The following is a 17,443-nucleotide window of genomic DNA, read 5'->3' as shown; positions in this document are numbered from 1 at the left end:
GATGATCTCTGGAAGGAAGAGATTGAAAAATTGGAATAAATAAGCATTTCTAAATTGTAAAAAATCAATTATTTATTACATTTATTTACAATTATACACATATCTTCTCTGTTTTAATATACAAACATGTATTACTTTAATTATTATTCGTTATTTATGTTTATAACATAAAAGTAAAGAAACATCATGTATACTTACATTTGATGCTCTAAAATTGTTACAGTTCTGAAAATAATCTTGCATATGATATTTTGTTATACTGTTCAGTAATGAATAAATGAGTAAAAACTTATTAATACTTGTTGATTATTGAAAATTACTGGAAATTAGATTTAATTAAATGTCATTTAAATATGTTTAGTGAGTGACAGAAATTTATTATATTAAGTAACGTTATATATCACACATTTATGATCTTATATTGAAAATACTGTAAAAACAAATTTTAGTAACATATTTTTTTATCATTCCCTTTACTTAAATTTTAACAAATTGAAGTCGTATTTCGACCATAGGATGGTCACTAATATTATATTACTATGATTATTAAAAAGATGAGTGATAAAATACTTTTTATACGAGGCTATCCAATAATAAACAGACATAACATTGTTCTCAACACCTCTATTATTAAGACAATGTTCAAAGATTCAAGCGTATTCCCCGCTAGAATGTGTTGGCAAGCTGACGAGGAAACCGCATTATCATTAATGCATATACCCGATCAGTCTCACGCTTATATACTGGATGTAGCTTTGTTTTATTATCATTAATAAAAGAAACACTAGATTTTGGAGCACCATAAAACTCGAATATATTATCAAGCGATGAATAACGGGTGGCTATAAAACTAATTGGGGGTATTATAGGATTTCAGAGAATACTGTAATATGTCGTGTGACATATATATAAAAAGATAAGATTTATAAGGTCGGCCATTTATATATTTTTGTGGAAATAAACAAATGGCCGACATTAACACCATTGAATAAATAATTTGGTCTAAAGCATGAAGTCAAATAATGTTGAAAAATAATTATATGGATGTTATTTCGAAAAATATCACTTCGAACAAAGCTCATTTTCATTTTCAAAGTTATATAATCATAGACATCAATTGAATTAGAGCTATAGGATGCTTGCAGATATTTTGTTCATTTTTTCGCTTTAATAAGTCATGTATTGGTGCTTTCTATATAAATCAAAATATTTTTCATTATTTTCCGCAACTTTTCCCAACGTTCGGGCAACATGACGATACCGTGTTGAAAGAACAATTTTGATTTGCACTTCTTCAGCATTTCAAAATCGTGTGCCAGCTATGTTATGTTGTGCTAGTATGAAAAAGGTAATTAGAAATGACTGTGACTGGTAAGTTTGCTGGGTGCGGTAGAAATTCCTATTCGGTTAACACAGTGCATTATTCACAACTCTTTGCATTGGCCACTTGCATCTCGCCAGAGAATAGCAACAATACGTCGTTTATTTTGTTAATTGACGTCGGTAGACATCTGCAATAAGTTTCATTCAGTTTTAACAACTCAAATAACAACAAATATAGAAACTATAAATATAAATACAAATATTGACTATGAACATGAATATTCCAAATCGATGTTGATGATTAAGACTCTCCGTAACTACGAGGGCGGTCGGAAAAGTACTTAGCCTCACCGCCCAATGGCGCCCCTATCGCAAGAGAAATTTAACAGGTCAATTGAAAAGTCCCCGGCCTATCATAGTAAAATAATTTTTTTGGAAAAAAAAATTTTGATTATAGCGACCCTCCTATTTTTCATTTTTGTAGTACGATTTGTCCTTTGCATCAAAATAGGTCTCAGTTTCGTCGATCACCTCTACATTCAACGAACCAGCCAGCATTCTTTTGAGATCCGAGAACAGTAAATAGTCGCTGGGGGCTAGATCTGGAATATGAGGAAGCAATTCGAAGCCCAATTCATGGATTCTTGACACGGTGCATCTTCTTGGTGAAGCAGCACTTCCTTTTTCTTCAAATGAGGCCGTTTTTCATCCTTCAAACGGTCCAATAACGCTATGTAGTAGTAGCTATTGATGGTCCTTCCTTTTTACACCATAACCTTGCCAGCTGTTGCGTTTTCACACGCTTTGGAGCGGGTTCATCATGTGCAGTCCACTAGGATGACTGTCGATTGGATTTCGGAGTGAAATGATGGATGTTGTTTGTTCATCATGTTTCATCCATTGTCACATATAGACATAAAAACTCGGGTTTATTACGCTTGATCATCTTCAAACACAGCTCCGAATCATCAACTCGTCGTTGTTTTGGTCAAAAGTGAGCTCGCACTGCACCCACTTTGCACAGAGCTTTCTCATACCCAAATATTCGTGAATGATATGATGTACACGTTCAGTTGATATCTTTAGAATCTGCTATTTCATTCAGTTTCAATTTACGGTCAATCAAAATCATTTTGTGGATTTTTTTAATGTTTTCCTCGGTAACAACCTCTTTTGGGCCACCACAACGTCTTATGTGCTAATTTCACAGCGTCTAAACTTAACGTACCAATCCTTAATGGTTGATTTTCCTGGGACAGTGCCTGGATACTCGGCATTAAGCCAAGTTTTTGCTTCAACTGTATTTTTTCCCTCAAAAAGCAATATTTTATCAACACGCGAAATTCCTTTTTATCCATTTTTCACAATAACAAAAGTTGCTTCACTCAAAATGCTATAATTCACAAACTAATGATCCAACAGCTGGCAAATTTATATACGCGTTTTTTGAGAGTTAGGGCTAACTAAAAAACATATGGATTTAATTCTAGTAGCGCCATCTATGTGTCAGGCCGGGAACTTTTCAATTAACCTGGTCCTATCGTGTAGTACATTTTCCTAGACTAATACTGTCGAAATTTTAGCCGAATCGGACTTCTAGCTTTGTTTCCATCATGTGTCGAAACAGGCGTGTCCAGGAATTTTTGAAAAATCGGAAAACAGCAATATCGGTCGATGATTCGAATCTTGTTTTTGGAAAGGAAATCGCGCAGCGGAATTAGGGGGCACTTGAATGCTGTGTACGGTGACCCTTCTTCGATGGTGACCGTCAAAAATTGGTTTAAAGAGTTTCAAAGTAGTCGCATGCCGATTTTTAATGCCCAGGTGTCCCAAGAAAACGGCTACCACGAAGGATAACACAACAAAAATCCACAATCTCATAATGTCAGACCGCCGATTGAATATGCGCCAGATATACTCCATAAAATTTTTAGAATGAGAAAGCTGTCGAGGTGCCAGGTTTCTCACTCCGAACAACAGACGTAATTTTGAAACCATTTCAGAGCAGTATTTGACGCGGTTTAAGCGCAATCTGAAGGGATTTGTGCGTCGTTTCGTGACTGTCAACGAAACATGTACCCCTGGTACGCACTAGGGACCAAGAAACAGTCGAAACAGTAGACCACACCCAGCGAACGTGGTCCGAAAAAGGCGAAGACTATCTTACCGAAAAGATGATAGCTACCGTTTTCTGGAACTCACAAGGTGTGATCTACATCGACTACCTGGACTGTACTATGGTGAATTATCGTGCCGATTGGACGCCGAAAAAGCGGCCTCATTTGGCGAAGAAAAAGCGATTTTCCACAATGACAATCAACCAGTTCATACCTCCGCATTCGCCACGGCTAAATTGATCAAATTTGGCTACTAACTGCTGCCCCATGCACTGGAATTTCCATAGTTGATACCGCGTGACTTAATTTTGTACTCGAACTTAAAAAAGTCACTCGCCGGGCCGACATTTGAGTCGAACCCACTTTGCAGTCCTCGAGAAAACATATTCTTCAGACGGGTTAAATAAGTTGGAGCATCACTGAGTCAAGTGTATCAAGCTAAAAGGAGACTATGCTGAGAAATAGATCACCAAATTTTAGAAATTTTAGTTTTTCTTTTGTAGACTAAGTACTTATCGAACCACCCTCGTAACCATGACTATTTGCGATTGAAACTGTCGTAGAGTATATACACTTTTCACCGTCAGTCAGTCACGAGAACTCTTCTTTTTTGCCAAGCAAGCAATGAATAGGTGATATTGAAATGGTTCGAACTGACATTTCCAGTTATTTCATGTGGTAGCCATCCGCACCCCTTTAGACCTTTTCCAAGCCTCGTAAACATCTGGAAACAGCTAATTCATCAACAATTAAGCTGTCTGGAAGTTTCTTGTAAGTTTAAGCAGGATTTTCGTCCAATAGGGTGTGCAATTCATTGCCTTCGAACCTTTGATTAACCTAAAATCTCCACTTTTCAATGGCTTAAACTAAAACCGATAAGTCAAATGTATCACCATACATTTTTCAAAATAATTGATGAGCTTACTACTTAATCGCATGCTAAACTCTACATCATAATATTCAACTAATAATATAATAAGATTTTCATAGAACAAGAATTAATTGCATTTAAACAAAAAAATCACTCTCTCGTCAAGTCATATTGAGGCATAGACAACAAAACATAATTTCAACATACAATATATAATTTTGTTGTAATATTATAACGTACTCATTCGCCAGAGATTACTCTTTGCGGTAAGTTAATAATAATATCCTTCCATTACAATTCCTTCAAAGGAGATTTCGAAATATTTCACAAGAATATAATAAAAGATAATAGTTTTAACGCTACATCATAATTATTATCTTAAAACACATAACCGATACATAGTAAAATTGTACTAAATACAACTGGCTAATATCTAAAATATTTTCAGAAATAATCAAAGAGGTATCCACGTACAAATGTTGATGCTAAAAATGTATAGATCCACGGTATAGATCTTTGACTTAATATTGATGATAAGAACAATTTGACACAGGTTTAGAATACCGGAGGCAGATAAGTAATAAAATGACTAGGCTAGTGTAATTTTTAAGTTAATTAAATAGATAAATAACACTATAATAAATATACGATGATCAAATAATAATGAAAGTAATTAATTAACTCACATAAAATCTATATAATCTGAAGCTGGAACAAAGCAATAAGCTTGCAATAATATTCGACTAAACAAATGAATAACAAAACTGTAAAATTGTAGGAACTCCGATTTTAATTCTAACATTTAATACTATTATAGTATAATGGGGTTTAAATCAATTTTTGATTTTAAACAAATCAGCTGGTTTTGACATTAGCACAGATTGACCCATTTTTTTTTCGGGTGGACCATTTTCACTAGGAATCGATTCTTAAAAATACCCTTAAAATGTAATATATATTTTTTGGCTGACCGAACGTAAACATCTATTTGCTCTAAGTGTATTCAACGTTCATAAATTTCATATTTAGATAAAATGTATGAGAGTATAATGATCCACCATAAAAAAAAGATTATCACTGTTATATTATATAATTTGTGTGATTTAATAAAAGTAGGGTAGAAAATTTATCATATCATACCCTATATTATAAAACAAAAGAAATTACGTGTTTGTGCGTGAAAGAAACTGTTGCAGGTGACACTAGACACAAGGACGACACTATCGATATAACCGCGCGCCGTGGAGTTTCCACTTCGATCGAGGAATGTGCCAAAAATTAATTAATCTCATCCACCAGCCTAGAAAAAAAAAACGGGCTTTCGTCGTCGGACCCTATAACGCGACAAATTTTTTTCTCCCAGTCGAGAAGTAGGCCGCGTCGACCTGTTTAATTATTTATAGGTGTTATTCTTTTGTTAAATGTGTGCGCGATATTGACATTTGCGTAAACCCCAACATCAATTCTGATTGCGTTGAAAATGATGAGTTGAATAAACGTAACGAAAACTTACAATTGATTCAGAAATGGTACACTGGAAAGCACATTGTCGCACTGAGACACAGCACGGTGTTCGCGGTTTCGTCTTGTTTTGAGTGCAGGGCGTCGCACACTGCTCAACGTCGAAGCGCGACTGATCCGACGCCCGGCGACCGCGTCGTGACGGCGCCGACGCCAGCCGATGCGGCAGATCGATGGTGAGGCGGGCGCCAGAAGGCTATGTTGTCACATAGGAAGTTTTTCCATTCGTTTAGGGAAACAACAGTAAATTTCTTCTAATTTTTACATCGTTATTATGTGCCGCCATCTAACGCCAATACAGATATCTTTGGAAATTTAACGTCAAATTAGTTCTATTGATATTATTAATTAGCATTGATCATTGGTGAAAATAAAACAAATGGGTCAAACACTTAAAACTACTCAATATCTCCCCATTCCAACAATATTAATTATTTTAAATGTTTAACTTATAATTTGTACTTAATATTCATAATATAATACAAATAACCATAATATACACTGTTGCCCAAGGTTTTCCTATTATCACCATTACTTGTTTTTTTACACAATTAATATTGGTATAATTAAATGTAAATTTATATTTCTAAATTTTGTGGAACATGATATTATTATGATTTAAGTTTTAGTCATTTAATATTAAATATCATCATATTAATATTAACTATATCATATTAATATTAACTATATACTATAAATGTTCTCAATCTCAAAGCATCGGTATTTATTTATATAACAAATACAATAAGATTTAGTTTAATAATAAAATACAGTTACAAAAATATATATATATTTCTTGCTATCATCTATTGCTAACAGGAATGTGTTCAAATAACTTTAAAAGATCACTTTTCAACTCCATCTGAGCTTCTTTGGCTTTGATATCCTTTTCAAAGTTTAGACGTACAAACATACTTTTGGTTGATGATTGTCTCGGTGTTGCAGACACTGACCTAGCATTATTAATTATTGGTGGCAATATTAACTTCGAAACAGGTTTTGGCTGCTTATGATGACTAGTTTCAGCTTTAAGAGCATTTGTTATAAAAGGTAAGGAAATATATTCTGAGGGCTCACTTAATCTATGTGCATCTTTTACTGAAGGTGTTGGTACACTGTCCTTTTTTCTATCCAGATATGGACTTTTTATTGACGATATCCTCAAATATTTATCAATATCTAAACTTTTGGGTTTTGGATGAATAGTCTGTCCTTTACGGTGTAATATTTTTTGTATGACTTGTTCATTTTTTCTTTTAGTTTTGTTACTTGAGGTTAGTTGAGTTGAATTACTATTAATAGCAACAGTAGATTGCTCATCATCAGACTCTGAACTTGCTTCTGAATTTTCTAATGAATTTGAGGGAGTTTTGTATCCTAATATACTAAAATAATTGTATATATATTTTAAGTATAATGACTAAAAGAATATTGAATATTTACGATAAGTGAGGAAAAAAGTGCAACCACTCATTAATTTCTTCTTTATAATATGTAGGTACTCCTATGCCTTGAAAACACCTATCAATTCTCTCCAATTCACTCTGCACCCTTTTACTAACTTCATAATCATAATCATCACTCCAAGTTAATGAACTACTTGAACTAATTCCACTTAATTTTAGATCAAAGATATCTACAATATATTAATATGTACAAAGATGTTTGCAGCAAGAAAAAAACAAACCTTCTAGATCACTACTAGAGGTAGATTTACCTCCTAAGGTACAATCTCCAAAAGCATGCTTTTCTCTTGTACATTTTTTAATTGAATCATCTATATTTTCACCTAAGACTCGCTCTAAACAATTAATATATGAAGAGGCATTTGCATTATTCAAAATTTCTTTTTTATCGTAAGTAGGAATAGTTGATACACTCCTATTTCTTCGTCTGTGAGTCATTTTATGTGTAAATAATTCAATATTATTAGGTTTTTTATGAGACTACAAAAAGTAGTAGTCATATCTTTTCTACAAATGAAGTTATCAGATTCTGCAATTTAAAATTATTGTTTTACCTAAATATATAAACACATACAATTTATAAGTTCAGTATTGAAATGCATATGTTTGTAATGTCTTATGAGTAAATAAAAATATAACCTATTACATATAAAATTCTTCTTTTTAATTGTAGTGATTGATTATATAAATATAATTTATTTGTCAATAAAATTATATATGAATGAGTTAAATTTATAAATATATTTAAATTTAATACAGTGCTTCGTAGAACTATTTTATGAAAGTTTTTCTTTATTATATATTTTATCGATTATATATGATTTAGATGCTCTAATTTTTGTTGGAGATACTGCTTAATATAGTGACAAACAGACGGTTCTGACATCATCACTTGAACTGTCAACCGCGTTGGCTCTTTTCATAATTTTTAGTTAAATTTTAAACAACTACGTAAGGTATTATTAATTTAATTAGATAAATAGTGGTGTTAGGCAATATATAGTGTAAGTAATTGTTGTTTTGTGATTCTATAATTTAAAATCCTTGAATATTTGTAAAATCTGTTTTGAAATCCTTGTTCAAAAGTGACGTTTTTCATTGTCAAGTTAAATCGCAATTATAGTCTTTTAATGTAGATATTGGACAACGGAAACCTTTGATTTCCGTATAAACGGCTAGTCATCATTTTTACTTAATAGTTGATAATTTTTGTGATTACAAATTCGTACTAAAGTACACTAGTTCGTCTTAAACTAACAGCAGATTTTAACTTTCAGAAAAAATGTTTATTTGGGATTGGTTCACAGGAGTTTTAGGATATTTAGGTAAGTGTTAAACATATTTTTCTCGTGTTAATTAAATCTTATTAGTTCTTCAATAAGAACTGAATTTAAAAGTCTTATTCTATCAAATCAAAGAACAAAGGCAGTCAATTCTGTGATATATCTCTGTATTATTAGGTTTGTTCAAAACTAAAGGCAAATTCGTTTTCCTTGGGTTATCAAATTCAGGAAAAGCCACTTTGATTCGACAATTATTAGATGACAATGAAATTGATTTTATACCATATTCTGATATACCATTAGAATGTAACCCAGATGGTAAGTGGTGTTTACTAACATTATGCATGTTTGTGCAGGTTTGTGGAAGAAATCTGGCAAGCTCCTCTTTTTGGGCTTGGACAATGCAGGCAAAACTACCCTTTTGCATATGCTCAAGGATGACCGGCTCGCACAGCATCTTCCAACTCTCCATCCTAGTAAGATTAATTAATACTATATACCTTAATACCTCTTTCAACTCTTTTTAATGACTGTAACTTTGCTTAATCTTATAATTTCTATAACTTTAACTTTGATTTTAGCTTCTGAAGAATTATCAATAGGAAACATGAGGTTTACCACTTTTGACTTAGGAGGACACACACAAGGTAATCAACATTAGGAGTTGTTGGGTTTCATAATATTATTTTTTATTTTGCAGCAAGAAGAGTTTGGAAAGACTATTTTCCAGCTGTAGATGCCATAGTTTTTTTGGTAGATGCCAATGATCGGTCTAGGTTTGTGGAAAGTAAACAAGAATTAGATTCTCTATTAACAGATGAAAGTTTGGCCAATTGTCCTGTATTAATTTTGGGTAATAAGATTGATTTGCCTGGTGCAGCTTCTGAGGATGAGCTTAGAAATTTCTTTGCACTATTCGGACAAACAACAGGAAAGGTGAGCCCCAATATGTTAGGTAATCTTTAGCAGTGTTAATGTATTCAAAATCATTTAGGAATTTATATATAATATATTGTATTAAGATGTGTTTATTTTAATATTTGAAGGTTATCGAGTCATCTTTCTATAAAGCATTGTTAGACAATTGTAATGTAACATTTTTGAACTAGTTGTAATTTATATTAGTAGTGTGTATTATAATATAATGTTTATGGATACATTTTAGTCAAAAAATCCTTTTTTTTTAATATAAAAATTTTTAATTATATCGCAATTATCAAAATTCAATTTTGAACCTATCAGATTCAGTTTCTATACAGTCTATAATTTTTACTATAACTTATTAATATTTATTCTTTGTAATAATCCGAAAATATGTATACGTTGTGATATTAAATGCATGTGTTGCGCAATAAGTCTGCCATGACATTTTATTAGAACTTGTTTATCAAGGGCATACACGAAATTTTAATTATCTACGTTGGTTTTATAATTTTTTGTGGCTTCTATTGTTTGGCTGATATGTCACATTACTGTTATTTTCAAAACATCGACGCAAACCATTAACTATTTTTGAACAGCTTTCAGGACGGTGGCATAATACTAACAATAATTTTCTATTTGAGATGTAAAATTAATAGCTATTGGACTTTTTCGACCAAGGTCAAATGTACTATTTTATTGAAATGTGTCAACTATCAGAAATGTATAGGATAAAAACATGATTTTAATTAAAAAGCTATAGCAATATGTTTCAACATTATATTATAACTATAAATACTGTACAATAATATTTGTTCATCTTTTATTTTCAGGGCAAAGTATCTAGGTCCGATTTACCTGGTCGTCCACTAGAACTCTTCATGTGCTCCATATTGAAAAGACAAGGATATGGTGAAGGTTTTCGTTGGTTGGCGCAGTACATTGACTGAATGGTGTTATTATTATTTTTAAATACTTCGGTTAAGGATGAACGTGGTTAGGTTTATAAACGATTCGAAACTTTATAGGTAATCAAACGTTAATTTATTCGTTACGTCCAGCTGCAAATTCCTTTTTTCCGATGCTGTTCTGTCCATAATATACTTATATGTATTTCAACCTATTTCTACCTTTGATTTCAATTTTATATCAAATTATCTATAACGTTTCCGGATAGTAAACAGGCAGTTACAAGCGAAGTGATTAATAACAAAATTAAATTTAATCCGGTCAACAAATTGTGAGGTTTGAACTGTTACAGGCAAGTCTTGATATTAATTTCATTCGAACACATACACAGTTATTTTTTTTTGTTAAACAATAAAGTGCTTTCTATAATGTTTTCGTTTTATTTGTAAATGTAAGTTTTACAGCATTTTTTTACTGTTATTAGCGGAGCCCAATGATGCCTCGACAGTTAAAAATACAATTAAATTTGTCTTAAAAGTAATATCTTAATATGTGTTGAAAACATGGTCGAGTTGTTAATTAAATATCATTCATAGCCATATTCTAAACATCTTGTATATGTGTGCATGATGATATCCATAATTTGGTTTACGATATATTGCAACTATTGATGGGTTTATTTTTTTCGATGTCTTACAATTAGGAAATATTTTTTTATGGTATGTATAGGCTTATCATGAGGAATTGACCATTAGATATATGAAAGAGTAAGAGTGTTGTCGATTTTGTATTTAAACAGGTTTGAAATGCTTGAGAATGGTTTGTTTATTGAAAATTTGAAGCTAATAAAAATTGATTTTAAATTGTTGGAACAACTGTAAATATCTGAACATATAGTTATTAGTTCAGATATATTGACGAAACCATTACTTTAAATTCATTTTGGAATTCTTTATATATCTTTGTTACTCGTTCTGTTAGATTTAAAATGAGCAAACTCGTTAGTATATAAGTCATATTTGGATCGTTACAATGGTATTTCGTCTGTATAATCTAGAACCTAATTTCATTGTTATCATTACATTCCTCGCATTCATACCTATTCATCCGTTCCATGCATATGACGCCATTCGCAAGTTCGAATAAATGATTTTAAAATATTTACCATACTTTGGATTTAAGGTTTTTGTATGTATATATTTAAAGATTGCAAAAATTTAACACAGAATATAATACATCTTATAAAATACTTTAGATTTCATGAAATGTTTTTATTTAAAATTTGTATAAAAAATTAGTATAAAATTTCATCTCCAATTTAAGGAATATTATTCTTTTAGTACTGTATATATAAGATTAAAAATAATATTTCGTGGGGGGGGGGGGGGGTTATTAACAAACCTTATCGGATATTAATTACTTGAAGATTTACTTAATAATTTCGTGGGGCCACCAATAATAGCGGAGAAAGCAGAAGCTATATTAAGCTTATTAGTACAGATAACAAAATGAACCATAGAGCTCTAAATTCATATATTATCAGATTAAATTATTCACATAGCCCTAATTTTAAATTATATATTATAATGTTTGCAATCACAAAAAGACAAATTCCCTACACAGTTTTGATTTAATAGCATTTATTTATATATAACAGCCAGCCAATGAATTGTGATGAATTTATTTGAAAAAAGAATGAGTTTATTTTTCAATACAATTTTCCTCAACGTTAATATCTTTAGTCCAACAACTATCTAACTAATGTATAATCATAGATAAAATGGAGATTGTATTAATTATTGTATAGGCTATTTTGAAGAAATGTTTCGCGACGTCCAATATCTAGATGTCACTACTCTGAACTTATTAAAGTATAATGCATTCTCGATCTAGGAAGTGTTGTATACCCGGATGCAGAGTTAATAAAGAAATGCAGCATCTTTTTTATTTGAAGAAGTATCTGGCTGTCTTCAAAAAATTGGGTTGATAATATGTAAAATCATAATTGCACAGTACATAATGATCTTCCTGATAAAATATTAAACATTGTTTTAATAAAAAAAGGTTCAAAGTTTGTTTTCGGTATAAGAGAACAAAAAGACAACACCAAAATAGATCCTGTTAAATTGATGGCACTAAAGAAATATAAAAAATGGAAGAGAATATTTTGAATTCTATTTATAGATATATTTATTCTTATATATGTATTCAATTTTAGTTAATAGTTTTTTTTCAGAAATTAGATTGTTTATTTAAATTTCATTGGTCAATGAAAGTGACATCTCTGGGCTCTCATGTGCCGCACCTGCGTGGCAGCTTTTACCAATCAAATGTTTTCACTGCAAAATGTTTACCATACAGGTGCCTATAATGGAGCTTTAAACTGACAAATCATATTACTTGAATAGGCGATTATAGCCTCATCTAGACGTATTGGATGTAGCGAAATATTTCTCCAGAGACCTCTATTAAGTTTTCTCTCTATTAAGTTTATTTTAAATGTATAATATTACTTACTATAGGGGTATTTTGAAAGCACAGTTCATGTTCATGTAGAGAGCTAAATTTTTCTTGCGAAAAATATGATCCTTTCGATGCGTAAAAGTGTGCGTATTTATTATATTTTCTATTTGTAAGAGTTATATTCTCATGTTTTTGAACAGTAATTCTTATGCTTATATAAGATGACAGAGCATGACTTTTTGTTTCTTATATTTAATAATACTTATACCTAATTATGATGATTACTATATTTATTAGGTACTTGCAAATATTCTAATAATTTTAGGTTGTAATAGGATAATATTTCATCTGTGACTCCTTTTTACTATTTTTACTTTGCATTTGGGTGAATCCACTGTCTTTGATCTTGGGATTGTCATAGTAGTTCCTTTTTTTACACGCCAGTTACAATACAGAAAACTCTTCTTTTTTGCTTGGCTAAGGGGTGTCGGCCACCGAGAACAATATCGATATTTAAATATGTGACAGTAGAAAAAGTACGAGTGGCAGCCGACAAAATCTACAAATGGACGAAAGATTAAAAAATTTAACTTAATAGTTCCATATCTGTTCATGTTAATTTTGTATTGCGGCGAAATAATAAAAACTTAATTATATCACTCAATGGATGCCCGATTCCTCAAGCAGAATCAGCTAAATACCTCGGTATTCATCTAGACGGTAGATTTAATTGGAATCATGTTAGATAAAAAGCAAAACATATTAGAACCAAAATAAACCAACTATATTGGTTAGTAATAAGTAATAAGCTTAAGTTAGAAGTTTATAATTGAGGAATACATATTGATGTATTTATGTCGCATACTCGTCTTGCTTGTGAATTAATCCAAGTAAAAATGAAATGTAGGAATAAATTAATTTATAATTAAGAATGTACTAAGCATATCTACTAAAGATGTTAATTTGTTTTAAGATATATCCATATTTTAAAAAATGTCGATATACCGTTTTCGATATATTTTAAAAAATATGGATATTTTTTTGCACAATATTATAATAAAAGGGAAGAATTCGAGTCAAAATATAGGAAAATGGATAGGTTAAATGGACGAAAATCACAATTATCAGTACATAATAAATTGCTATTATACAAGCAAATATATGCATACGGAATTCAATAAATAATGTAAATACAATAGTAAGTTTTCCAGAAAAAAGTCATGAGAAGTAATGTAACCCAGATAGTATAGTGCTGATTACTTAAACCGAGACTTTCAGATACCGACTGTCGGTTAGAAAATCAAGAGACACAGACTTAAAAGAATCAAATCACTTGATCTTGAGTAATATGGTGTGGTCAGGTAAATTTAATAGAAAAATAGCAGCGTTAATACATAAACATTATTATATCTGAGACTAAGAAATGGTTAATGACATAATGACTAGTAACAATGGAATAAAAATTATATCTTGTTGACTTTCCTGTAGGCTATGTTAGGTGGAGAAATGTCAAAACTATCGAATTTAAAAATTAGGTTAAGTTGTTTATATTTATATAATCACATATGCACTAAAAATGAAAATACATGCAAGAGTCTAATAGTTCAGTGTATTACTATGTTTTCTTTTTGGATACCATAAACTCTAAAAATCTACAATACTGCAATATGCTATTCGTACTTAAATTCATTAATTTTAGCCATAGCTTTGCCATTCTTTCATTCAATTAATTTAATAGGTTAGAACAAAATTGTGTTTTCGTCCAAACAAAGTGGTGATAACATTTTCTTACATACAGCTCTGTCTTTAAAATTTAATTGAACTTGAACGTAATTTAATAATGACATGTTGGTTATATTCTTATTAAATCGATTGTTGTGTTGAATTTTATTTCTAATAATTCAAGATATTTAATAGCTAAAGTTCCTTACTATCTATAGCAAATGGTTTCTATTTCACACTATAAAATCGAAAATACTTATTTCCAATCAAATAAAGGCATTCATTTAAAATTAACACTATCCTTGTATTCGACCATATTAAGTAAGTTCCCCATATAAGCGTCGCTGCGCTCTCAAATCAAATTATGTCAACGATCAATAATTGGAAGACTTACTTATACTCTATATAGATTTCCTCGGAAAGTATTTCTCTTAATGTATCGGCATTTTGTTCTCCGAATAATAAAAATGATAGTTTACGATTTAAAATTGCAACGTACGATTTATCAATATTTTGTTTGCTCCATTCGCCTGACCAAGAAAACACATTCTTGAACCAATCCATTCTCTGTTATTATTTGCTTGACATGTCCACCAGTAATTAAGTCCAAATATAACCTCAATTCACCTTTCGATAATCGAATCGTCCTTGTCGAGATGCGAAAACAGATGAATCCCAAATAAAAACGGAGTCAAAGGCGCCTCGATTCGATCTAGCGCCAAAATAGTTAATACACGAATTTATCGGTCATGCATCGACCACGTTGACACACGACCAAAATACGGAACCCACATCGGTTAGTCGTACGTTTACATTTCGTTGAGTATTTTCGAAATTATAAATAATTCTGCGCTTTTGGGAATAATTGACCGAAATGTTTTGAAAAGTTTATTTTTAAATATATATTAATGGAGGAGATTATTACGATGTTATTTGTAATATTTTTATCTCATTATATGACATAAAATGTGCCTTTTTAAATAGACTGACGATTGGGTTTAAGTTATTACTTAATTGAATTATTATGAAAGCTTGACAAAATAATGAGGTTATAATAAAGAATTACTTTAGATTATATTTATATTTATAGTTAGAATAATAATAAATGTCTTGACGAAATACCATTATATTAACCATGGAGTAATTAGAGAAAACTCAATGGTGTCCTTGATACCAGTCTCTCAACATCCAGATGGTACTTGATCGCCATTTTAATAAGTTCATTCGTTAGTTTAAATATAAATTATAGAGGTCTGTAAGGAAAAGATTTTGTTATGAAGGCGTTTGATTGGTTCTTAAACAGATTTTACAACTGTGTCACATATATGTATCACGCGGCTAACCCATTACATCACATTTTATTGATAAATAAAATTGAAATGAGAAACTAAATTTAATTTTGCAGAACAAATTTGTTAAATAAAATTGAATCAAATTCAATAACATAAAGAGTATATAGTCTATCCAAAGTTGGTGTCAACATACGTCATCTCAATTTATGGCGTTAAAACGGTGCAATGTTGCCGCATCACATGTGAGTTTTAGTTTATTTTGTATTTCACCTATAACAAAATTCTAATCTAAATAAAATAATGAAACCAAAAAGTTATTAGATTGTAGTAAATCTAAAAACTAGAGTTAATTATATAGCCACAATAATTTATAGGTTAGAGTTATAACCTCTTAATACTATTGTTTTATTGAGAATTTGTTTATTGTTTATTTGTGTTATTGTTTTATTGTTTTTTTTGCATATGTTTGACAACCGGACGACTGGCAGGCTAGTTCGGTTACACTTTCGTACTTATCAGGTAGCATTGTATCTCTTTTAAACTAGAATACAATGAAAAGGAAAATATTGTCTGATTCAAAAACGAATTTAAAAATTGCAGCATTAAACATTTTCATGAAATATGTTCACAGCAACTTAGGTTAAACTATATATAAAAACATTATAAATATATACAGTTTTATATTTATATATATATTTTTTACATATATTTTTGTATTAAGTTTTTGATGTATTATACTGAAAGCAAATTTCTAATACTTCCTGTTATAACTCGAATAATTCTTTTAATTCAAAAATATGTCACATCGATCATTCATATTATACAACAAAAAGGCTTAAAATTAATATTTAAAAACATTGTGTGAAATTATTGTAACTTGAATAGTTGTAGAATCTAGGAATAAAATAAAACAGATAGCCTAAAGACCCATACACAACATAATAAAATAATCTTAACGGACTTACTAAGTGTGGCATAAAATATTGTCCTGTCACTATAAACTTTATTTCATCTTGGTCTACTGAGTTAACCATAACAGGTTATAAATAAATTGTTGAGTCATATATATTTTTGACTGTTATAATAGGTCCAAATAATAAAGATCCAAATTGTCTTGGTTAAGTAGTCTCATATCACAACATACCGTTTTGGATACTTACTCAATAAATATTTCTTTAAATACATTAACCCCTTAATAATTATTCTACTTTAAAAAGCATATTTTCAAAATGCAATGAAATTTAACACTATTCAAAGGTCATTCAAATGTTCTTGCAGTGTTGCCATATTTACCTTCATATTATTAAGATTGTATTATTTCAACATATTTTGAGTTTATACGGTGGCTAATATTTTTACAAATATCGTCCATTTGTTGGTAAAAAGTTGAAAAATAGTCTAACTTTCTGAAATAACAATATATGTTTATATATACAAAAAATATGAAAAACTCATATATAAGAAAGATAATGTATATAATTGTATATATACCAGGCAAAAATAATGCTGAGTCAGAAACTACACACAATTAATCCAGATAATTTAGAATTTTTGA

At 30.5% G+C, this 17,443-nt stretch overlaps 3 protein-coding genes across 26 annotated transcripts in view; 1 reads left to right on the top strand and 2 right to left on the bottom strand.

Moving 5' to 3' along the window:
* slo (calcium-activated potassium channel slo) overlaps window positions 1-6,042 on the bottom strand; it is a 148,535-nt gene extending 142,493 nt beyond the window's left edge. For all 19 annotated transcript variants that reach the window (XR_013004265.1, XR_013004266.1, XR_013004267.1 and 16 more), the window contains exon 1: window positions 5,825-6,042. The gene's annotated coding sequence lies outside the window, so the exon portion shown is untranslated. The remainder of the gene's footprint in view (window positions 1-5,824) is intronic.
* Window positions 6,043-6,605: 563 nt separating this feature from the next.
* LOC143191789 (uncharacterized) lies at window positions 6,606-7,931 on the bottom strand. 5 transcript variants are annotated; one of them, XM_076397174.1, is made up of 5 exons: window positions 7,873-7,931; window positions 7,520-7,805; window positions 7,276-7,468; window positions 6,910-7,217; window positions 6,606-6,858 (listed from the first exon to the last, which is right to left on the bottom strand). In XM_076397174.1, exons 2-5 carry the CDS (start codon window positions 7,734-7,736, stop codon window positions 6,635-6,637), a joined length of 942 nt encoding a protein of 313 aa, XP_076253289.1. In that variant the 5' UTR covers window positions 7,737-7,805; window positions 7,873-7,931; the 3' UTR covers window positions 6,606-6,634. The 5 variants fall into 5 exon arrangements, with proteins under 5 accessions (XP_076253289.1, XP_076253285.1, XP_076253288.1 ...); XM_076397170.1 differs by having other exon boundaries at window positions 6,606-7,217; XM_076397173.1 differs by having other exon boundaries at window positions 6,606-7,217; window positions 7,550-7,805.
* Window positions 7,932-8,169: 238 nt separating this feature from the next.
* On the top strand, window positions 8,170-10,840 carry Sar1 (Secretion-associated Ras-related 1). Of its 2 annotated transcripts, none has more exons than XM_076394884.1 (6): window positions 8,170-8,302; window positions 8,576-8,623; window positions 8,938-9,057; window positions 9,163-9,228; window positions 9,282-9,517; window positions 10,336-10,840. In XM_076394884.1, exons 2-6 carry the CDS (start codon window positions 8,581-8,583, stop codon window positions 10,450-10,452), a joined length of 582 nt encoding a protein of 193 aa, XP_076250999.1. In that variant the 5' UTR covers window positions 8,170-8,302; window positions 8,576-8,580; the 3' UTR covers window positions 10,453-10,840. The 2 variants fall into 2 exon arrangements, with proteins under 2 accessions (XP_076250999.1, XP_076251000.1); XM_076394885.1 differs by having other exon boundaries at window positions 8,195-8,254.
* Window positions 10,841-17,443: the final 6,603 nt, after the last annotated feature.

Source organism: Rhynchophorus ferrugineus, unplaced genomic scaffold (genome assembly GCF_030347505.1).
Source record: "Rhynchophorus ferrugineus isolate W39M unplaced genomic scaffold, kcgeb_rfMv2 rfM2, whole genome shotgun sequence".
NCBI classification, from domain to species: domain Eukaryota; kingdom Metazoa; phylum Arthropoda; class Insecta; order Coleoptera; family Curculionidae; genus Rhynchophorus; species Rhynchophorus ferrugineus.
Note: the sequence above shows the minus strand (reverse complement) of the source record. Positions and strands in the feature narration are given on the sequence as shown.